Raw genomic sequence first — 24,283 nt, forward strand, 5'->3', positions numbered from 1 at the left:
CCTTGACAGTTTCCTCAAGATCAAGTTATTGTTCTCTAATCTTCTGTAGAGTGCTAACTGTCTCTCCAATTAGTGACTAAGTTCTCTAATGAGAATTTAGCAAAGGCCCCACATCTCACGCTCTCTGGACTCCTCCCAAAACACAACAGCAGTAACACTGAGCACAGAATAAATGCACACCGGGCCCTTTTCATTTAAATTGAAATCCAACTGTTTGTTCTGCTGCATTCTAAGTGTAAAGCACTAAATTTCCTTGCTGAAATTCACCCACCAAAGGTGGTAAGAAGGAGCAGGGATGATCTCTTTTAAAAAGCTTCTTCCAGTTAATTCCCTGGTGGTCCAGTGCTTAGGCGCTCTCACTGCTGGGGCCTCGGATTCGATCCCTGGTCTGGGGACTAAACTCCCATAGGCTGCCCAGCGTGGCCAAAATAAAAACAACCTTCTTCCAAATAGATTTGGCTATGATGATTTGTCCCTTCAACATCACTTGGAGTGGAGGCCCATTCTCTGCTTTGCCATCTGTGCAATGATTAAAACAGCCACCATTTCTTTCAGAGGTAGCGGTTACTACTCCTCACTAAAGCACACTGGGATGTAAGACATACTGTGGCTTGGGAATGATGCCTCCATCTGGCCTGAGGGTTTAGTAACCATCTTCTAACATTCTGCTGCTATGTCCCCTTTTCCTGTTATTTTCTTCTAAAAATAAAAGTAGTCTTATTTTCACCACTTTGGCAGAGCCTTCTGAACAGAAGGCTTTAGAATTTAAGCAGTATAGCTGACTTTTAGCTGTTCTGAATATTTTCTTTGCTCCAAAGAAAGGCATAAGAAATTCATATCTGGGGAGATTCTTTATAATTATATGGCATTGGAAATTCTAAGAATTACTTCCTATTGTGTGATTATCACCATTTATCAAACAGGTCTGTGAAGAAAAAGATGGATTGATAACCATATATTCCCATAAAAACACTCAAGTTTTCTCAAAAGCTAGACAATGCTACCCAAATTGGATTTAACAACCATCTTCCTCTGTTCCACTTCCAAATTTTTAAAATTCAAATGACCAAAAAATGTGCTGGTACAAACACTGAACAGGCAAAAAGCAAGCTATTTATCAAACAAACAAACAAATAAATAAATAAAAATGACTAAGATTTCTTCCACTGCTGTACCCACTCCATAAAAAAAAAAAGGATCTTACTGCCAAAGAGCAGAGCCAATTAGGCAAAATAGTAGACGCTGTCAATATCTTTAAATTCGAAGCAAAGCAGCCCTTCTTCCTACATGACTTCTCTGCCTGAGAACATCTCTGCAGACGTCAGTGTCAACCTGGTTACACAACTGTTTAATACAACTGACACCAGCAACTCTCCAAGTTGGGACTTGTCCTCACCAAGGCTGCAGAGGGAGAAGATGGCCTTCAACAAGATCTCTCTTTGGCTGCAGGAACCACAAACCTGGTCACCTGCTAACTCCAATCAGGACCATCAGTGGTACTTGGTCATTTCACTCCCCATCACCCCCATAAATCTCCTAGTGGATTTATTTAAATAGATCTATAGATCTGGGCACCCCATGTTAGTTCCTTTACACCAATATTCTTGATTTCTATCACATACCTGACCAGGGCTGCCCTGTTTCTCCCTAAGACCTGTAGTAATGAGGCTGTCTACCCACACTCCAAAATCCAGTTTTTTCCTACTCATTTCTTCTTAGGCACAGCAATAAATGCTTTCGGGAACTGGGTATTAGAAGAAAGGACTGATGTCTGTCTTACCTGCATAAATATCGATTCTGGTGGCATCAGCATCTCTGCAAAGTTAAAAGAAAAAAAAATCAAGATTCAAATTAGAATATGGAAATATCAACCATCAAGATGCACAATATTTTGAGGGGGATACATAGTATTTAGAATCTATCTTCAGGAAGTCATAAAGAAATTCTATATAATTAAAGATATAATTTTACATTTGGTAACACAATTTTCCTTACATGTCTATGAAACACTTCTGTAGCTCCAAATTATTTAAAATAATCACAGGATACATAGGACCTAGACACACTTTTTTAATAAAAATTTCACAGTGAAACATCTAAAAAGAACATTTTTAGATGTTTAAAAACATCTAAAAAATGTTTTATCCTTTTTTAGAGGATAAAAAAGAACATTTCTTTTACAGACTAGGAAATGACTCCAATCACTCATTTGACTGCAATCATAAACAATGTTCCAATAACTTGTCCATTTTTTCTTCTCACCAAGATTTGAGAAAAAAGAAAACAACAACCTGCCACAAAGCCTAAGAAAAATCAGGTCTCATGGTATACACACTATAGTCAGCAGACCGATTCATGAGCCCCTAATCTTATCCTCCCTAAACTTGAAAGGAAGTTCGGACAGCCCATTAGACTCCAGCCATCAGCTGAAATAAAAGTTCAGTCATCAATGAAGTCTTCCATAAAGGCTTGAAAGTAATCTAGTCCAATTCTGCCAACTGTAGACAGGAAAATGAGGCACAGAGTTTCATTGGTTTTAAATGTGAAAAATCCACTCAAATCTATACAACTCTACATGTGCCTATTCTCAAAGACATAAAAACATTTTCAAAAATAAAAGAGATTGGCAAAATGTGTGCATGAGCAGGAACATACACTCCCAGACAATCTCCAGTTCACCGTATGATATACAAAAAAGCAGTCTGACAAAACACATTACAGTCTCACTAAACTAACAAGTGGGAAATTCAAACACAGTTCCATTAAGCTACAACATTTTTAAATTGAATATAAAAATTATAAGTCAACCAGGATTGAAATAACTGAAAACACTGAAAATGGGAGCTTTCTAGTTAAACTTGTTAACCAGCACACTTCCATGAGCAGTCCAGTGAATAAGAACAATAAAAGTAATAATAGTAGAGGTTTATAACATGGACATAGGTAGACATAATTATCATTATGTCATTAACTGGAGGTCTGTCTAGAAAGTACTCCTGTCAACTCTTATCCTCTTCTTCCTTCATTAGTCATCAACACTTGGCCAATAAACGCCATGTCTGAATTTTACGTTTGCATTCAGAAACAAGACTGAGATAATATTTTAGTGATATAATTATAAACAGACTTCTGATTTGGACTTTGCTATTTATCTCTGAACCAACCCAAACTTTTCAGTCTTGCTCAGTAACATTTATAGGCTTCTATCACTAAGAATTCAGTATAACACAGTGCTAAAGAATGATTTCTTCTAAGCACAGTTGCTAACAATGGAAGATGCTTTGATCAACCTGAGTCATCTGACAATAAGATACAGTCACTCCTCAGTATCTGCAGGGGATTGGTTCCAGGACCACCCAGGAATACCAAAATCTGCAGATGCTCAACTCCCTTATATAAAATAGTATGGTACTTGCATATAACCTATGCACATCCTCACATCTACTTAAAATCATCTCTAGGCTACTTATGATAACTAATACAATGTAAATGCTACATAAATAGTTGCCAGCATGCAACAAATTCAAGTTTTGCTTTTTTGGAACTTTCAAATACTTTCGATCATGGTTCATTGAATCACAGATGCAGAACTTGCAGATACAGAGGGCTGATTATACATTTTGGGAAGACACAGAACTCTGACATAATTTTAAAAACATTAGATAGTGTACTGTCCTGGTAGCACTAATTAAAACAGAGCTTGTCTGTCCTAGTAATTAGATAACTAAATTTTTATCTTAATTCCCTGTGTTTCACTACAATTATCTTGCTCTAACACACAAGGAAAGGTAGCTTTGGAGGTCATAAATTCAGTATTTTTAGGTTGGAGCACAGCAATGAATGAATTAAGGTATCAACTAATGTGCTATTAAAAATACTTTTTGGGCAAGAGGCTTCTTAGGAATGAGTCGCATTTGCAACAGAATTGCCCCTCTCCCAAGTCTTCAGAAAGCAAAGGTCACACGACCCAAAAAGTTTTCAAGCAGAGACTGTATGCCTGAAGACTACATACCTTGCATTATCAACTAGTTCAGCAAGAGCACCAAACAAGAATTCATGAGTGGTTCTGAAATGATAAATATTGAGAGTCAGGAAAAGAATTATGGAATTAAACTATGATTCCTAATAAAAAGTCAAGGTTATAAAATATTTAAAAGTTTTTTGGGAAAAAAAAAAACCCCTAAAATTGTCATTTGCATCATCAATTTACATTATTGAAGTTTAAATTTCCCCACAATTCAAGTCTTTCCACAGCTCACTAGTAGTCCTCAAGTGTTAACCTGTCAAGTCCTGCTATCTATTCAAAAATGTTTATTCTTACTATTTTGAGTAGAGGAACCCACTCTAAAACATTCAAAGATTCCTATGTGTACTACTGCTAAAACAGTGTTTTTCACTATTCGTATTCTACCCTGAAAAATGCGTATATTTCATTTTTCATTGCCTTAACCAGCTGTCAGTTTCTGCAGATCTATTAAGAATTCTCAAAGGACAAATTGCTAGCATTCAGCTTTACCAATACCTTTGTGTGATTTACTGGTGAAAATCCATTCAGTTTTGTGCAATTTATAAGCAAAAATACTCCATCTGAAAGTGGGGAGAAAGAAAATAATCCATTTCTTGACATTCCCTGATTTTGGCCAAAAACAAAACTTTCTCCACATTAAAGAAAGGAATCCAAGACCCTCTTAAACAATTCCTCCTTATCCTAAGAGGATAAGGGCTTGGTGTGGTCTCCTAGGGCCTTTGTTCAAGTTAGCCCTTTCAAGGAGGGTAGCCAATGGTCATCTCCTCCTCTAGGAGGCTGCTCAAAATGTGAGTGGGATAAATTCACAATTACCATGTTATTCAGAACTCAATAAAGACGATGTTTATGTGTAAGATGTCTCCTTACATTTCTTCATCCATTTACACCTTCAATTTGTGCTGTTTCCCATAATAGTCCTCATTAGATATAAAAGTAGATGTGTCTACCTAGAACCACCTAGAAACTCTGACATTTTTTTTCTTTGGCCGCACCTTGTGGCATGTGGGACCCTAGTTTCTTGACCACGGATGGAACCTGTGCCCCCTGCAGTGGAAGTGTGGAGACTTAACCACTGGACCTCCAGGGGAGTCCTGAAACTCTGACTTTTGATTAAAGAAAATATAAAAGCATTAACCCACATATTACCATCATCAATTTTTCAAAAATAACCATGCTATTCCAGTTGATTTTTTTGTATGTAAAGTTTCAGCCAATAGATAAAGTGAAAATTTCTAAAAATTGAGAATGAAATATACCAATACTAAATAAGCAGTGTCTAGGATCTATGAGCACTTACTATATTGTTCAAAACAAATTGTAAAACGCTTGTTTATAAAATAAATACCCAAATTTCAAGTGTCCAGGAACACTGGTTTTTCCTCAAGTATATCTTCAAATTTTTACAAATGCAAATTTTTAATTAAAACTACTAGTTCATGGAATTTTACGAAGAACTTTTTCCCATGAGATCAGTGAATATATCTGCTGCTGATCCAAAGGCAGTACCATGATGTATTAACAAAATGTAGAAATTTTATCTCCAAGTCCCCTAACAGAGCTCAAATTCTTCTAAAATCCAATTCTTAATTATTTTACATGAAAAAAAAACCCCAATTTTGCAAGGAAAAACACCTGCAAGAAACATCCATATCTTTATTTATTTTAAAAATGTGTCTCCAGGGGCTTCTCTGGTGGCGCAGCGGTTAAGAATCCACCTGCCAGAACACTCTATGACATAAATCACAACAAGATCCTTTTTGACCCACCTCCTACAGAAATGGAAATTAAAAACAAAAATAAACAAATGGGACCTAATGAAACTCAAAAGCTTTTGCACAGCAAAGGAAACCATAAACAAGACAAAAAGACAACCCTCAGAATGGGAGAAAATTTTTGCAAATGAAGCAACTGACAAAGGATTAATCTCCAAAATTTACAAGCAGCTCATGCAGCTCAATATCAAGAAAACAACCCAATCCAAAAATGGGCAGAAGACCTACACAGACATTTCTCCAAAGAAGATATACAGATTGCCAACAAACACATGAAAGGATGCTCAACATCATTAATCATTAGAGAAATGCAAATCAAAATTACCATGAGGTATCACCTCACACCAGTGAGAATGGCCATCAACCAAAAATCTACAAACAATAAATGCTGGAGAGGGTGTGGAGAAAAGGGAACCCTCTTGCACTGTTGGTGGGAATGTAAACTGATACAGCCACTATGGAGAACAGTATGGAGATTCCTTAAAAAACTAAAAATAGAACTACCAGACGACCCAGCAATCCCATTACTGGGCATATACCCTGAGAAAACCATAATTCAAAGAGTCATGTACCACAATGTTCACTGCAGCTCTATTTACAACAGCCAGGGCATGGAAGCAACCTAAGTGTCCATGGACAGATGAATGGATAAAGAAGATGTGGCACATATATACAGTGGAATATTACTCAGCCATAAAAAGAAATGAAACTGAGTTATTTGTAGTGAGGTGGATGGACCTGAAGTCTGTCATACAGAGTTTAGTCAGTGTTTAGTCAGTCAGAAAGAGAAAAACAAATACTGTATGCTAACACATATATACGGAATCTAAAAAAAAGAAAAAGGTCATGAAGAACCTAGGAGCAGGACAGGAATAAACACACAGACCTACTAGAGAATGGACTTGAGAACACGGGGAGGGGGAAGGGTAAGCTGGGACAAACTGAGAGACTGGCATGGACATATATACACTACCAAATGTAAATCCAATAGCTGGTGGAAAGCAGCCGCATAGCACAGGGAGATCAGCTCGGTGCTTTGTGACCACCTAGAGGGGTGGGATAGGGAGGGTAGGAGGGAGGGAGACGCAAGAGGGAAGAGATATGGGGATATATGTATATGTATAGCTGATTCACTTTGTTATACAGCAGAAACTAACACACCATTGTAAAGCAATTATACACCAATAAAGATGTTAAAAAATAAATAAATAGGGCTTGCCTGGTGGCGCAGTGGTTGGGAGTCTGCCTGCCGATGCAGGGGACGCGGGTTCGTGCCCCGGTCCGGGAAGATCCCGCATGCCGCGGAGCGGCTGGGCCCGTGAGCCATGGCCGCTGGGCCTGTGCGTCCGGAGCCTGTGCTCCTCAGCGAGAGAGGCCACAACAGTGAGAGGCCCGCATACCGCAAAAAAAAAAAATTTTAAATAAATAAATAAAATTTAAAATAATTTTTAAAATATTAAAAAAAAAAGAAAAAGAATCCACCTGCCAATGCAGGGGACACAGGTTCAAGCCCTGGTCCGGAAGATCCCACGTCACGGAGCAAATAAGCCCGTGCGCCACAACTACTGAGCCTGCACTCTAGAGCCCACAAGCCACAACTACTGAAACCCACGTGCCTAGAATCCGTGCTCCACAACAAGAGAAGCCACTGCAATGAGAAACCCGCGCACCACAACCAGGAGTAACCACTGCTTGTCACAACTAGAGAAAGCCTGTGCGCAGCAACGAAGACCCAACGCAGCCAAAAATTAATTAATTAATTAATTTAAATAAATAAATAAAAGACCAAACTCATTAAAAAAAAATTTGTCTCCAAAATCATCACCTTAAATTCTTCAAATTATCAATTGAAGAAACAAAAAAAATATTCTGTTTATTACTTCAACTAATTAAATAGGGAAAAATAAGCTGGAAAATTAAAGTGATTTGATGATGGTAATACAAGTCAAAAGCAAATCTTTGTTCTCAAGCTTTCAACCAATCATTTTCCTGTCTGACTAAGCAATGACTAAGAAACTTATAAAGTGAATTAGTTTTCTACACTCTAAATTTTCTTTTTTTTTTTTTTTTTTTTTTGCGGTATGCGGGCCTCCTGTTGTGGCCTCTCCCATTGCAGAGCACAGGCTCCGGACGTGCAGGCTCAGCGGCCATGGCTCACGGGCCCAGCCACTCCGCGGCATGTGGGATCTTCCCAGACCGGGGCATGAACCCGTGTCCCCTGCATCGGCAGGCGGACTCTCAACCACTGAGCCACCAGGGAAGCCCTAAATTTTCTTTTTAATTTTGAAGGCTATAAAATGTAAAGTAACAAATTCTACTGCAATATTTCTCATTTCAAAAAGAATTTGTACTTGAAGTCAAGAAATATCAGAAATACAGCTCCTGAAAAAAAAATAAGAGTACAATCTTAGTAAGAATGAGACTACAATTTGTATGCAGAAATCTTTGGGATTATCTGGCCTTTGGTAGTGACAATGATGAATATCAATAATCTGGAAAACTAATTCTGATACCTTTGCCATCAGGGCAAAGAAATCAAACACAGAAACAGCAACTGCTTCTCACCAATACATACTTCTGATTGTTTCACATGAAAATTAAAGACATTTAGAATTCAATAAGATCTCAAAAGGGCAAGTACAAAGAGCACTTCTGGCTAAGTTTTTACTGCTTTCTACACAATGTTTAGAAAAGTGTCTTGTACATTTAGAATCTAAAGAAAACATTCCAAATGTCTTGTTGTTCCGCACAGTATCAATGCTGTTCCACAACACATATTTCAAATAAGTTAACAGATACTTTAAAATGTAGCTAAGGGGTGCTTTTGTGATGTGTGCTGACACATCATAAAAGGAGCCTTTTGTGACAACTGTTGGTAAGGTCAGAGACAACACTCGGATTCTTCTCCAAACTTCCAAGTGAATAACTGATCCTACTAACAAATGCTAAAGCCAAAGTTCTAAGTATCTCTTAAATTCATAAGAACCAAAAACATACCAACTGTGTAAGCTCTCCCCTTTTTTTCAAATAACATTCAAAGAGGTGCACTCATTGCTAGCTGGCAGTTGAGATAGAGATATCTGTATAAGTATCAAAGGAAATTATTTTCTTCACAGACCTAAAGATTCTTTGCATGTGATCCAAGAAAGATCAACCATCTGGAAAAAGACAAAGATTTTTAACAACCTCTTTCACTTTCAACTGATTGTGGCTTTTATACCATTTGTGCTACAATCAAAATAGCTTTGCAGCTCAGCATTTCCAGTGACAAATTCAAGTGTAAATCTACTCATTATGTAAGGAAAATGGTCTATTTATATTCAGCCTGAATTTAAAGCCATAGATTATCCATAACCCCATTACACAGTGATAGGTTCTGCTGAATTCTTGGATATGCTGTCAAGAGTTAATTGCCTTAACTGCTAGAAAATAAAGCTAAAAATTCTAAGGCAACCATTCTACATTCTAATGGCTTTAATATAGTCAGAGTGTGAACCCACATTTCAACAGAATTATAAATAATAAGATACATGGTTTCTAGAGTTGAAAGGTTCCTTTACATTCACTTCACATACCAATAAAACAACCCAAAAATATCATATGGCCAAGATAATAAGTTATTAAATGTGCAGACAGGAAGAGACATAGAAAACAGGCATCTTATACTTAAGCACCCTGCTCTATCAGAGCACTTAGCAATACTGCATACAGAGTGATTTAAGATATGCCCCTTATGCCAAAGGAACATCACTACCATCGCTACATCTGGTATCTGGCCCTTGACTACTCGTGAACATTTAGGTAGCCATCGCAAAATCCACCACCAAAGAGCAGTAACAGCATAAAACTACTTTTATTTAAAAATCCTAACTTCAATCATTTCATATGAGCAACATGCAATATTAAAACAAATTAGCCTAAGACCTTCATGTTAGAATTTCCCAGGCCTGTTTCAAACCTTAATGCTGATATAATCAAGAGACTAACCATCAACAGTTACTGTAGACCTAGCACACAAAAAAATAAAAAATTTAAGGCAGGGGTTTATCATCTCCAACAGATGCTCCAGAATTTACTAAAAATTAATCTGCCTAATGACTACCACCAAACAGCAAGTAGCTACCACACTGACCAACTTTTGGTTTATATGAGAATATTATAAATAAAACAAATAACTGTCACCATCTATTCAATATTTACTGTGAACCATGTGGGAACTAATTACCTTATAAACATTATTTTACATAATTCTCATAAACATTGTCAGATTAGCCCCATTTTGTAGATGAAGAAACTGAAGCTCAGATAAATTGACCTACCCAAGGGCACAGCCAGGAAGCAGTCAAACAAGCTTGGCTGGCTCCCAAGCCTATGCTCTATTTACTGCACCACACTGATTTCTATCCTGGACTCTGCTAAATGGGAGATAAAGGGTCACTTTTTTTCACAATTCAATATGGCAATATTGTAGATGCCAGACACCCTAAAATGGTCTTGTTTTTTTTTAAATTAGAATAAAGTAGAAGGCAAATCCTCCCTTCTCCAAAGGTAACACCATTTAACCCAGAGGAGATGTATCTACTGCCACTACGATTAACAAGTCACGTTTTATGAAAATTAAAAATGTTTCCTCTAGAAATGAACTTCCAGTCAAGTCACAATAAAGAAAGGTCCTGAAGTTGGCTACAAACCAAAAACTTATCTAGGTGTTCGGGGGTTCATATTTTCTTCTGGCAGGACTGGACACATTCAGAAGTAAACAACTTCTAAGGTGTGATCCAGGTAATAAATTCAAGAGCTTCCAAAATGATACATCCAACCCTCGAAATGCTTATGCAAGCAAGTGGTTCCAATTCAACATGGTAAGTCAAATTCCCAGAAAATTCTCCAATTTCAAACAAGTGACTCAACTGAGGTTCAATTCTTTGCCTTTGCTCTGTTCTCCTATTAATAAACTATAAAATAGCAAAAGAAATAGAAATATCCCAGAATCCTCAAATAAAAGGTTCATCGAGATATACTAAAATTGAAGACTTCTAAAGTGGTAAGTAAACCCTCTGCTGTATAGACAAGGAAACGAGGTAAAACTGACTACAGTAGGAGGTCTTGCCTAATGGTTTAAAGCACTAACCATGTGGCCAGATAAATCTTACTGCCTTCAATCTTGGTGCCTTACATCTGCCACTTAGCAGCTGTGTAACCTTTCGCATGTAACTTAATCTCTTTGAGCCTCAGTCTCCTCAAATGCAAAATAGGAATAACCCTTATTCCAGTAGGGCTGCTATAAAGATTACTTTAGACCATGTTTAAAAGTGACTGGCATGAAGCAATTAACTGTTGTTACTATCATTTTATTATCAAATAAAGTCTTTGGGGAAGCTGGAACAAGAACCCAGTTTCTGAAATCTCGTTATGGTCTTCCAAGAATATCCGTCTGTTTTGGCCCCTCATTCCAAAATTCAGAACTGAATTTAACAAACACAATCATCTGTGAACATCTAAGTGGGCTTCGACTGCTTATTCTTAACGTGGCAGTTCAAATATACAAAAGGATATTAAAGGATACCACTGCCCTTGGCTATACTATGAGCTAGATGGGTATAACCTTTGATCAGAGACCTTATCTAGCTGGATTTCAGATTCATTATCCACAGCTTGAGAATTCACCTAGGTGACTCTGCAATACCTACTTAAACACTCTAGTTCAGTAAGAATCTTCCTAAACAAAACAAAACCAGGTTCTCATTCACTTCACTACTCAGAAAATTTTGATTTCCTTGATAGGAAAAACAGCAAACAAATTACAGACGTCCTTTCCAACAGTGATGGCCTCCCCACAAGATCATGCCTCTCACAAAGGCTCTCCTTCATCCCTCTCCAGGAAAGAGGAAACACAAGAAGCACCTGGTGCAGAGCCCCAATTCCTATTTCATGGATGTGAAATGCCCAGGATGCTATAAAATCACCACCATCTTTAGCCATGCACAAACAGTAGTTTTGTGTGTTGGCTGCTCTACTGTCCTCCACCAGCCTACAGGAGGAAAAGCAAGGCTTACGGAAGAATGCTCCTTCAGACGGAAGCGGCACTAAAAGCCCCCAGAATCAAGATGAATGGGAAACCATCCCAATAAACATATTTTGGATTTAAAAAAAAATTACAGACGTTATCACAAATATGTGGTTCTTTCCCATAAAAGGCTAAGTTATCGTACTATTACTAGATAACTGAAGTCTATGTTCTCAACCCTGAAGGTGGTTCTTCTGAACTGTGGGCCATTCATTTAGCTGCTCGCCACCTCTCCAGGTACCAAAATGAGAAAATACTTACCTTCATCTCAAAAGTGCCAAATGAATGTACTAAAGGACTAAATAGTTATACCCCCACTGCATCACGTCCAAAAGAGCGGGCGTAAGGATTAACCCTAAAACATTCCAGACCAATGTGGAGTGATGGTAATCGCCTCACAAACTCAAGAACTATGAACACAGTATGTGTTCAATGATTTGCATACATTTTGGGGAAAGGCTATTTAAATCACGGGTTTAACCAAGTTATCACTTCCTGCTTAGCATATAAAAACTATATTGGATGAGGATGAATTTCCCAGAAAAATAAAACCAACTGTTTTCTGGGGAAAAACTGTCTTCTCACAAGTTGCCATTTAAACGTCTTCATTCCTTTTTTCTTTTTTCCTTCTTAGAAAGAAAAGACTTGTTATAACCCAACTGTTTTGGCTGTTGTCACCAAAGAGAAGAAAGAGTTGATACTAGAAAAGTCCAACTTTCGGCGATCCAAAGAACAGTACTTGTTGGATTCCTATCAAACACTTGAATGAAACAACTCAATATACTGACTTCAAGGAACTAGCTTGCATTTGATTGAATAAATTTTGATCCAATAAAGGAAGATCATATTCTTCTGGATTAGCAACAAACATTTCACTGATCTCAGTTCTTCCATACAGAGCTCAAGACTCATCCAGTGACACATCCCAAAAAATAAAAATGCAAAATTTTCTGGGAGGATTTCCATATTAATATCAAGCAACGAGTTATCAGTGACCTCAGTGGCACCTATAGGATACTTACGAATTTGTGTGTAGATAGTCAAAGGTTAGCTGAGCTCGATTCAGACTGCTGTAATTTGTGAAAGCCATGAGTGCAGTGAGGTCTCCAGTTCTTTACCCACTAACTGGGAACTATAAGCTTACAATGGAACAGATTTTTCAGGATTCCTTCCAGTAAAGGTTTGGTAAATCTGCTCCTTAGTTAAACAAGGTTATCTAGTATCTAACCAAGATATATTCAAAAAGATGTCTAAAACAAAAATCGATTTCTCATTTACATTTTTTTAAATCTTCTCAATGACTATGATGTAATATTTTGGAAGGAACTACGTCATAAACGTGTAGTCTTAAGGAGCTTCAGCGTTAATTTGCAACAGTTCACGGAGTGGAATGCGGTTGGTCCTAGAGTAGATGATACTGGAGTTGGTGATTTAATTACTGCTCCATCTTCATGTTCTTCGAGCCTTTGTTGTTGTTCCTCTAAATTTCCTGTGAGGAAATTTAGCAATCCGGAAACTTACCAATCCGGAAATTTAGCAACTTCAATCATAAAATTGGACAACCACCCATGTCTTCGCCATCAATGATCCCAGGATCCTTAAATTAGCCCCAGGCAGGTGACCACGATGCTGATGAAGTGCATATGGCGTTAGTTCCGGCTTCACCACCTCCCAACTGAAAGATCTCCTAAGCGCTGAAGACCGATTTCTGTTTTCAAAGCCCGGACTAAACCTAGCTTGCTGTGTGCCCCAATTTCGTCAGGGTAGTGGGTCAAATTACCTCACAATGACCCACTAAGTAGCCACAGAATTGACCCGCCCAAATTAACTCAGGTGGGCCGCGCCCCTCCCCCACCTCCCTCAGACACCGGCCTCAGCCTCTCAGGCCCTGACTGGGCCTCGGTCCCGTCGTCTCCTCCTCGCGGAGAGGAGTTAGTCCCAGCCTTCAACGCCCGGCTCGAGGGCAGTGGCGCGCGCACCACCCGAGCGGACGTTGCCCGGCGCTCACAGCTGCCTTTGTCCCTCCCCACGGAATTGGAACCCAACAACCGCAGCGCGCTCTTGGAACCATGTGCTGCCGCCGCCTCCGCCTCCGCCGCTGCCGCCGCCGCCGCGAGACCAGCCGCCCGGGCGCCGCGCTGGATGAGACGGTGACCGGACTCAGCACCACAAACTTCGGCGTTCAGGGCTGCTCCGCCGCCACTGCCGCAGCCGCCCCTGCCACCTCAGCCACCGCTTTGTCTCCACCCGTGCACACAACCGCGGCCGCCTCGCGCACTCCCCGACGCCCCAAGCCCCCGAGGCCTCCGCGGCGAACTCGGCCAATCACAGAGCCGCCCCTCCTCCCGCCCCCGCCCTGATGCGAAGCCTCCTGATTGGTGGGTAGAGTGTCTCCACGTGACCGGATTTTGTTAGCCGGGCACTCCCCTGTCACGTGAGTGCGCGCGCCTCTCTTCCTGCTTTCTTGACCCTCTCCGCCATTTAAAGAAACAGTACCGGGGGCGGGCCGAGCGACGCAGCCGGGACGGCAGCTGCGGCGCGGACCGGAGGAGCCATCTTGTCTCGTCGCCGGGGAGTCAGGCCCCTAACTCGAAGAAGCCCTGGCGCGCCCTCCCCCCCTCCCCGGTCTGGTAGGGCGAAGGAGCGGGCGCGCGGTCGATCGAGCGATCGGTTGGCGGCTCTTTCTCCTGCTCTGGCATCCAGCTCTTGGGGCGCAGGCCCGGCCGCCGCGGCGCGCGCCCGGTGGCCGTTGGCGCTCGCGCCGCGTCTTTCTTCTCGTACGCAGAACTCGGGCGGCGGCCTATGCGTTTGCGATTCGACGAGGAGTCGTCCGGGTGGTCGGCGGCGGCGGGCAGCTGCTCCGCCCCGCTCCTGGGGAGGCGGCGGGATTTGGCGCGGCCGGGGAAGCTGGGGTGGCCGGGGCCGGCCTGGAGGCCTGGCGCCACCCTTCGGGGCCTGCAAGGACCCAGTTGGGCGGGCAGGAGGGGGCCGGGGGATGGTTGGTGGTGGGCTTCCTACTTTGCCTTTTTCTCCTTATGCCGCCTTAGTGAGGGGCGGGAGCTCTGGCGGCAGCTCCGGGGTGGAGAGACAGGCTCCGGAGTCGGAAGAGCTGGGTTTGCTTCCGGGCCTAGCCACCAGCTGGCCGAGTGACCTTAGGCAAGTCACTTGGTAATTTGTCTGCGCCTCAGTTTCCTCCTCTGTCAACGTTTGTGGGATTGAAAGCGCTTTGTAAACTATAAAGCGTCGGTGAATGTAAGGGATGATTATTGTTCGTAATGGTTGGCTTTTTTTTTTTTTTTTTTGAGTTGTAAGAAAACTTAGCAATTGCCCAGTCCTTGGATTTTGAACCTGGGAACCTTGGATTGGAGTTGGATATTCCCAATTTCCCTGAAATTGTGTGCAAAAGTTAGTGGGAATATGCATTTTAGGGGAATGAGGATCCATCGGCAGCAAGTTTTCTGAGGGGGCTGTGACCCAGAAGAGTTAAGAACCACAATTCCTTTGCCGCAAGGAGGAAACTGAGGCCTAGATGTCATTTGGGACCCGTCACAACCAATTTGAAGCCCCTGTTGAATCCCTGGGATATGTGAGCTGTTCTATGCATAGTGGGTATTCGGGGTAACAACACTCCACTGCTTGGCTTCTATTCTGAATCTTTTCACCATGGGTTGCCTGAAAGGTGGCTGACGCATATGGTACAGTGGCACCCAATATAAAGCAGCTAAAAGTAGGAGTGGATGTGTTCTCTAGTATCAAGAAGCCTGTTTAATCTTTGGCCCAACAACTTTTTATTTTCTGGTGCCTGACTACCTTTCTGTTTCATTGAACATTTTCCATGACCATGGCTGCCATCCGTTACTTGCTCCTATCTTATATTCTTAGTTTGTGTGGTTGGTAGTGAGCAGGCTTATTTTTAAATGGTGCTGCCAAGTCCAGCTAATTAATGGTGCAGGTGGATTTTTAGCAAGCTGGCTGACTGGAACAAACTGAACCAGGCATGGGATTCCTGAAGATGTTTGGGGGTTTGTCTTTATTAATTGAAGGTTAACATTCTCTGAAAAGTTTTGTTAGAATGTCTGCTGAACCTCGAAATCAGTAGATTGCAAGTGTTTCAAACCTTAACTTTTTCCCCCTCGGCCTGCTTTGTATTCTCTTTGCTTGCAAGTGTGTTACTAAGATGGCCAAAATGCCAGTTTTTGCTTCTTTGTTAATTGTCAGCTGCTTTTATCAAATTCCATGCCATTATCCAGCAAACACTATAGAAATGTTTGAACACTTGGATTTCAAACATTTTCAATTTGTGGAGTGGTGCTTACCAGTGGTACAGTTCTAAGCAAGCAAACACAAACCCACTTAAGTGTTTTGTTTGTTAGGTGTTAGCCGGTTCTGCTATTTCATACAAACATCTGGGAAAAATCAATTGACTATTCCCTTTACCTAGAGGGCAGAGACAAAGAATCTCAATTCCAGAGGAGTGACTGTTTTGGAGAAAGATGTGTTGGTCTTTTAGATCTTTTGTAATTAAATCTGGATGTACCTCAAAAGAATCTTAAGACTGTGGTGATAAGATGCTTTCCTCAGGAGAAAGGAGGAAAAAAACAACTGGAACTCAAAGCTTGAAATTCTGTGACAAAACATGAGCTGTCCAGGATAGGAAGTTGAAAGTGTTTCACTACAGCGTTCTGCTCTCGCTGGAACAGATGTCCTTCAGTGTAGTCATGGCGTGGACTCCAGATTTCCAGATTTTCAAGAACTGGATCTGGGACCTGGAAGAGATTATCAAGATGTGACAGGAACTTGGGAGCTGGATTTTTTTATTTTTGAATTTGGGGACTGTTTCCTCGCTTTGAGAAAAGAGACAATGACTGAGCAAACACTGCCACCAGCGCTATTACTGGGAATTCGGAGACCTGAATTTTCGCCACACTCTCAGTGCAAACTCTGGCGATGCTCCACCCACAGTGAACTACGGTACTTGCCATTTTCCAAAATGCCTTATTCTTTACAATCTCTGCACTTTTATTTGCGCTCTCTTCTCTACCCTGGAATGCCTTCCTCTGCTTCTTCACCTATCAAAACTGCCATTTATTCAATATCCAACTCAGATGCTCTTTCCTTCATGAATTTCCTAACTTCAGCCAGAAATTATCTTTTTTAAGTTTTATAATGTGTTGTTATATATCTTTTATCTATCTTTGTATACAAATAGCTTGTAAAGTCGTTTTTTGCAGGCATTAGCTCTTTCCAGATAGCAAGCCCCGTGAAAGCAAGGGTTTTGTCTTGGGAATCTTTGCCCAGACATATTACCATATATGATGAAGCACTAGTAGAAAGAAGGAATTTAGAGAACAGGCGATCTCACAATAAGCACTCAATAAATGCTTGCTTAGTTGCTGTGTGATAACCTAATTACTCCCGATTAGGGAAAAAGTCACTAGTTTGGGGCCATGTCTCTTCCTTTATTTCATGCTTTATTATTTTTTAATTCTAACTTTAAAAAGACTTAGGGAGCCCTCAAATATAAAGAGAAACTGCTCTGCTGCATAGGGTATTACAGAGGGGTGCAAGGGCCAGGGCCTTATTCCCTGCGTACCTTATTCTCTCGCACTCAAGATGGAATCTTACGAAAATGTAATTAAGGATAGCTTTTACAAGTACAAGACCATAAGACAATTTGTGAAAGGCATTGGAAAAGGAAGAGCAACAGTATTTCCTTTGCTTTGCTTTGGTGTTGGTATATAAAATTAAATCCAGTTCTCATACCACCTTTGGAGCCACTTCTTTCTCCACCAACCACTGCCCAGCAACCTGAATACAATCAAATTACTACCCCAAAGTATGAGACTTGGGGCAGTTCCTATCTGCTGCTTCCCTAAGACAGTTTGTCCTCAAGAGTCAGGAAACAGTCTTTACCAGAGAACTCTTTCTGTTCTTACCATCACTGATGGTTAATCATAAGGCTTTTTTCCCCCATTTATCATCTGTCAGCTTCTAAGCCATGCTTGTCAAGAATTAGTGTCCGTCAAGCAGCTGATGTGGTGACAGCAGCCCCACCCCAGTGTTAGAGTCCTTTCTTTGTAATTCCAAGCATTTGTTATCTTATATGTTTTGTCCCTCTCCCCTCCAGTCCTGTGCCTCCTGGTTGCTGAGTGTTCACCTGGACCGTCTGACTACCTTTGTGCTATTCCATCAGCCTACAGATCTGGTACTTGGATTTTTGCCCATGGTGATTCTACCACCTTACTACTGAAGAAGACATCATTCCAGTGGACCACTGTGACCCAGGAGGCATCCAGCAAATCATCATGATGTGGCCTTCACCTCCACTCCTGTCCTGTTCTACCGAGATTCAACACAGCCCTTTGTAGTGAAGTCAAACTCCTCAAGCCAAATAGCTGAAGCTATTTTATCACAACAAAGGCTGTTTGTTCCATGAGTGTGCATTTCATTTCTTCAGTTAAAGCCTTCAGAGACACATAATAAATTTGGACCAGGGGATTTTTAGTTATCAGCACTGTCTGAAGAATGGCAACATCTTTTTGAGAACCACATTGGACCATGCCCCAGTATCTTAAATGATTGAAATTCAGGAAGTATCTAATCTGGACCCCATTCTTTTTCCATGTCAAATCTGTAGTAACCTACTGAATGAGCAAGCAGATATTCTGACCCATTGGGATTAAAACAAAGGCACAGTGAACTCACAGCATCTTCTTTGGGATTACTCAGGAACCAGAACTTTTCACACAAATGTAAGAAATTCTACCAAGGAATCCCTTTACCTAACAGCATCTCACAAAGCTCCAATCAGATTCCAGAAAAGGCCTCTTGATACATCCAGGTAGAACGTATATGGTAATCCCTTATGTTTATATAGCACTTTACAGTTTCAAAGCACTTTTACATGCATTAATCTCAATTATCAAATAACACAAATTATAATCCCTTTTTGCAAACGAGGAAGTGGGAATTTAAAAGGTTATCCAAGGTGACACAGCTACAAAGTGGTAGAAGCCAGGCCTTCTGACTCCTAGTCCAGTTCTCTCCTTGGAATTAACTTAGCCTCTGTTTTACCCAGTGTTAAAATAATTGGAGAGTGGGAACCCCAGAAAAGTTTCCAACTTCCTGATCTGGTGCCCTCAATCAGTCAGGATGTCATACATGTAATTTTGTGATAGCTGTACCTAGATCAGAATTCCATTACAGCATCTCTGACATTTAGGAGTAGACTGTCTCCATGGTGGTAGACTGTCCAGTCAACAAAGAAAATGTTCATTTGACAGCAAGATTACCCATTATGAAACACAGAGCTGCTTTTAGATCTTTCATCCATCTTCATGGTCTTCCCAAAGATGGCCTAGTTGATTGAAGATCCCTGTTCATATCATGTCTTTTTTTGTTGTTGTTAATTCTTACTAATATTCCTGGACACCAAGATCTACCTGTGGTCCTCTATCCCCAAACTAATATTTACATAGAATGAGCCATCGATTTTTTTAGAACAGTACTGTTCATATATATGTGTGTGTGTATGTATATATTTGATATACACATATATATCATAGAGCTTCTGTAGTCCAGTAAGGTGGTAAAATACTGTAAATGTGTCCCCTTCCCTGATTCATAATGATCTCAGAAGGCTTGCTGTAAAGAGCCTCATTTAGCTGTTTGGTCCAGTGTGTCCTAAGTTTAATCAAGCACAGAAAGTTATTTTTGCAGCATTCCTTTTAGTGGAATGGGAAAACTGCTCTAAAGCAGTATAGCCAGTGCTTCCTGATTGCCAACAGATTACCCTGGAGACCCAGGAATAAACAGCATCTTTGAAACCCCCCCCCCTTTTTTTGCCTTGTCAATAACTACTTGAATTAGTATGTCTTCCTCATCTGAGAGCCCCACATCTTGACAGTTAACTTTATTTTCTGTCAAACCTCTAAAAGATTTGTGGGGATACATGGGATGGGGGTGGGGGAGTTAATTCTGCCACAAAATTAGATGAATTCCATGACATTTAGCAATATACTTTTCTGTCCGTAGAATTGTGCTGTAAATCTAGTTTAAGGGAATTGCATCTCAGGTGGGTGAGGAGTCTGGGAAGGGAAGGGAGGAGGAGAATAGAGAAAAGGGGGAGGAGGAGTGAGAAGGAGATATTAGGATTTGAGTTGTGGCCCACTGAGGTCTTACTAATACTTGAAGAGAAGTCATCCAGCCAGGGAATTTTTGAAATAATATTAACAAAGAAATGAATGCATTTTGCAGCTGTATGCTGACTGCAAAAACCCCAGCACTATTGTCCCTTAAAACCAATAGGCTTTTTCTCTGATAGTCACTTAAAAGCCCAATTTCAGGCAATCTGAATTTGTAGCAGACTTGAATGTTAACTTCATTTTGAAATGTGGCCCACATTAGGGAAAGAATAAATAGGAAAACACCTTGGCTTACCACAGGCTTTGCTCACACAGTTTCTGGTTTCTGTGACCTATTTTTTGTATTTCAGCATTTTGTGAACAACTTATTCTTAGATCATTGGTTTTCCAAAGGCTTTGTGGCCATGAAGCCCTTTGAATGAAAACTTTATGGAAGCCCAGAGTGAAAGTGAAGCTGCTCTGGAGGAAGCAGAAGTGGGGGGCCTGAAACCTGCCACAAGCATCTTACTTTACCACCATGGTGACACCTAAGGAGACTTCTTTACAACAACTAGAATTCTTCAGAACACAGTTTGAAAACCACTGCCCTAGACAACAGTATGTTCGACCTGAATGGCATTCTGTTCTGTACCTCTACCCAACACCATCCATGTTCAGTTGATGCTGAACGTTCTTAGGAATACTTACTGTGAGCAAACTCAGAAAAGTACAAGAAGATGGGCATATCTTTGCCCCCCAGAGTAGTCATATGGGCCGAAAGTGGTATCAAATGGACCTAGAATAATAGCCCTCTACCTACAGATGGACTTCCAGTGATTCCTGGATTTGATATAGCCAGAGAGCAATTCATACATACCCTACACTGACAAACCCCCTTACCCAGCTTCTTTCACAAACACCAGATGCTCTAGTGGTACTTGAAATACATGACCTTGAAGTCTTGATCCTCCTTGGATACATGAATCGCCAGGTATTGAAGCTGATGCTGAAATTGATGTCTCATTGAGGCCATATTAGAGCAACTGTACATTGGACCGCCCATCCTCAGCCATGGTACTCTACTTCATGTGCAAGGGATAACTATAAACTGAAAGTAGAATTCAAAGACTGGCAACAATACCTAAAAGGGTACTTGGTTATTATTCATCTTCTCAGACTATGTCACTATCACTCAACCAGTGGCAGTTACACTACTTGGTTTTTATTCAGTTTAACTGCTGCTTCCAGGATAAATGAGCTAATAACCTTTGAAAAATCGCTAAAACAACTCCTCAGTCACTGGCACATCTGCCTAGTCTCCAAAATTATGAATACTCAGCTCTAACTACACTTAATACCTGATCCACAAGAGACAATCTCTGAACATCCTTTCTCATCTGTGTGATTTAAAATGTGACCATTTTGAAAATTTTCTTCCAGCCAAGTGAGATTTTAAGATGGGTGTTTTGATGTCTGGTACCATCAGCTGTTGATGTTAATGATGTTTGGAGGTAGGCCTTTTGACCAGGCCATGATAGCTTACTTGGTGGGCATCTCAAATTGCATATCATCTACCTTTTTGCTGGAAATGTAGACTGACTTGAAATCTACAAAGCCTGCAGCTAAAGATTTTATCAGTAGACTCAAGAGCTTCCTGCTGCTTCTTCCTAATGTCAAAAGACCACAGTCCCCTGTCCTTGTGGATGTTTTCATGGAATTTCATCTGTCTCAGTACTATTGTTTTACACTGAATCAGAGTGGCTGACTTCATTCCTTGTCATGAAATACTCTCAGGTATTAAGACAACTTACCTGTTCAGGAGGGATTTGATTCATGAACTCCTCCCAGACCAGATCATGTAGAACAAGTAGACTTTGATTTGTGCCATGAGAAAAGTCTCATTTCTTCAGAGCCAACTTAAGGGCCCACTGTCCTCAGCTACTTTAACGAATGCACTGGTTAAATGTTGGAAATGTTTCTATCTTTTGTCTCATTCTCTAGACTAATTGTGATTATGAGTCAGTCTACAAATCATCAAACAAGGCCTAAGTCTGGTTACTCTATACTGCTCACCCTCAACAAATAAAATCTGATGACTGGCCTGCTTGTATATACAACTGTTATTTGTAAAGAAGAAATTATCTACAAGCTTAGTTTTTCTATTGCCTTCAAAATGTCAGCTCGATTTTCTTTTTCTCCTGTACTTGACTGAAAAAGACATTGATCTACACTGGCAGTCATTCCCTTTAATCCTGTCAAAATGAGGAACTAAAGGTAAAGATGATCATCTGTTCAAGAGTCTGATGTACACTGTGTATAAGAATTGATGGTGGAAAAAGCATAAAATTCAAACCTAGTATCTTACTATCTCCATGCCTCAGATCTCATCTTTCAGCAGTACCATTCAACCAGTCTGAGGCCTTGACTTGTTAAGATGATTCTCAGAGATGGGCTGAGTTACAGAAGATGGAGACTTGATTACCAAAGAAAGTAGGGCCAACCTTGATGAACCTGGCTCTCCCAACCCTATCACTCCCAGATGTAGCATAGACTCCTAAACAGAACCTCAAGTCTGGATTAAGGAGATAGCCTTCTCCTGAGCTGAAAGTTCTTGGGCAGATGAGCAGGAAAATGAAAGTTGCTGTACCTGACTGGCCCTTTAAGATCAGAAAATTGTATCCAGAATAAATGCTGTGGATTAACCCTGGAGTACTCAGGGTTAAAACTAATGTACAGAGTTTTGATATTAAACTGCCTGTTCTTCTAGATCATAGCCTGGCTATTGATATGGCTGGCCCTGCTGAAAGTACCTTACTTACTTGCCTATTTACCTGACACAGCCCTTTCCTGCTTTTTTGAAATATTGCTGCAATCAGACTGGCTGTCCTTGAGAAGACTGTAGCTGATCTCGGTCTATCTTATACCCAGTTCCACCAAGAGGTTTTGAACAGAAGCAGCCTGCACCTCACCCACCAGGACTTAGTGTTCACAACAGGAAGGACCGTGCTGTATACTCCTTGACCAGCAGCTTTTTTTTTTTTTTTAACTGCAGAGTAAGCCTCTATGCCTATATATATTAGCTCATTTTCAGCACTTGGGACCCTTTCTACCAGATCTGAAGGAGCAGAGCAGATTGAAGTCACTGTCCATTCCTCTGTTCTACGGTAATACAGAGATGAATCTGATTTGCCAGTACTCACAGAAGTGTACCAGTTCAACCTGGCAAAAGACTTAAAGGAACATAAGAAAACTTTTCCACTGAGCTTAAAATTTACCACTGACATGAGCGTCACAGAACTATTTGCCAGTGGGAGGCTGGTTGTCCTGCTTCATGTCAGCAAGACAGTTGGGCTCTCAAACTCACAACCACTGAGTTTACTTACATTGAAACTCTATTGTATCATCGATAGTGTGCTTTTGGACATGATTATTCCATTCAAATGGATTACAAGCCTCCTGAGTAGAAGACAAACTTACTCCTCTTGATTTTTAGAAGATAGACATACTCCTCATGATTTTTTCCAGAATACATTTATTGTCAAGGAAGGAACAATGCCAGCTGTTACCATTCAACTTTATGAGCAGAGATTAAACTTTTTCAGTATCTGGTCTTACCATTGACATCAGTTGTTTTTGATTGACCAGCATCAATGCCATCCCTTTGCAACAACTCCCTGATGTTTCTTGGAACCTCCTCTCCTCCTTTTCAGCCCCTGTGGTTCAATCTGACCTAATCTTAGGTTTCATGGGTGGACATGTAATTCAGACCTGATCAATCAGCACAGTCCATCTCCTTGACCATAGTGATGATTGGTTCAGGAATGGTCATTTGATTCAAGCTGGTCCAGTGATACCCAACCCTAAGAGTTTAGTGAACTGTGGAGGAGAAGCTCAGAAGCTCTACTGAGGTTGCTTAGCTCTGTAGGATGAAAAGCTCAGACCAACAGGGCCCACCATATCAAATGAGCCAGTCAAAGAATGAAGCCAGTACAGAGGAAAGCAGAGCCAAATGTTGGAGAGACTTGAGTCCTGATGACAATGTTTGTGCCCCTGGATCCAACCGTGCCTGAAGCTAGTATATCCCCTGGACTTTTCAGTTATGTGAACCAATAAATACCCTTCTTTGCTTAAGTTACTTTGAGTTGGGTTTCTGTTACTTGAAATTGAGTCCTAATATTACTATCTACCAATAGCAAAACTTGACAGATCCAAATACTAAACTAGAGGTCAAGGCCACACTGAAATTATTTTCCAGTCCAGAATATAAAATGGAACAGGAGCTGACAATGTTTAG

General features: G+C 40.7%; 3 protein-coding genes across 5 annotated transcripts in view; 2 read left to right on the forward strand and 1 right to left on the reverse strand.

Annotated features, from left to right (window-relative positions):
• Nucleotides 1-14,557, reverse strand: part of MORC2 (MORC family CW-type zinc finger 2) — a 41,193-nt gene extending 26,636 nt beyond the window's left edge. For all 3 annotated transcript variants that reach the window (XM_081251822.1, XM_081251820.1, XM_081251821.1), the window contains exons 1-3: nucleotides 12,889-14,557; nucleotides 4,013-4,066; nucleotides 1,781-1,815 (exon numbers count right to left, since the gene is read on the reverse strand). In XM_081251822.1, coding sequence (XP_081107948.1) covers nucleotides 1,781-1,815; nucleotides 4,013-4,066; nucleotides 12,889-12,956 — 157 coding nt within the window. In that variant the 5' untranslated portion in view covers nucleotides 12,957-14,557. The remainder of the gene's footprint in view (nucleotides 1-1,780; nucleotides 1,816-4,012; nucleotides 4,067-12,888) is intronic.
• On the forward strand, nucleotides 4,096-12,875 carry LOC308626588 (small ribosomal subunit protein eS27-like). The gene has a single exon (XM_081251823.1). It carries the CDS (start codon nucleotides 11,644-11,646, stop codon nucleotides 11,887-11,889), a length of 246 nt encoding a protein of 81 aa, XP_081107949.1. The 5' UTR covers nucleotides 4,096-11,643; the 3' UTR covers nucleotides 11,890-12,875.
• Nucleotides 13,493-24,124, forward strand: TUG1 (taurine up-regulated 1; the record flags this gene model as incomplete). The annotated part of the gene is made up of 5 exons (XM_081252120.1): nucleotides 13,493-13,514; nucleotides 13,731-14,016; nucleotides 14,096-14,244; nucleotides 14,465-16,837; nucleotides 17,994-24,124. 4 exons carry the CDS (start codon nucleotides 13,493-13,495, stop codon nucleotides 14,911-14,913), a joined length of 906 nt encoding a protein of 301 aa, XP_081108246.1. The 3' UTR covers nucleotides 14,914-16,837; nucleotides 17,994-24,124.
• Between the last annotated feature and the right edge of the window lie 159 nt (nucleotides 24,125-24,283).

This window comes from Mesoplodon bidens, assembly GCF_964165515.1.
Source record: "Mesoplodon bidens genome assembly, chromosome: 13".
Classification (NCBI taxonomy): domain Eukaryota; kingdom Metazoa; phylum Chordata; class Mammalia; order Artiodactyla; family Ziphiidae; genus Mesoplodon; species Mesoplodon bidens.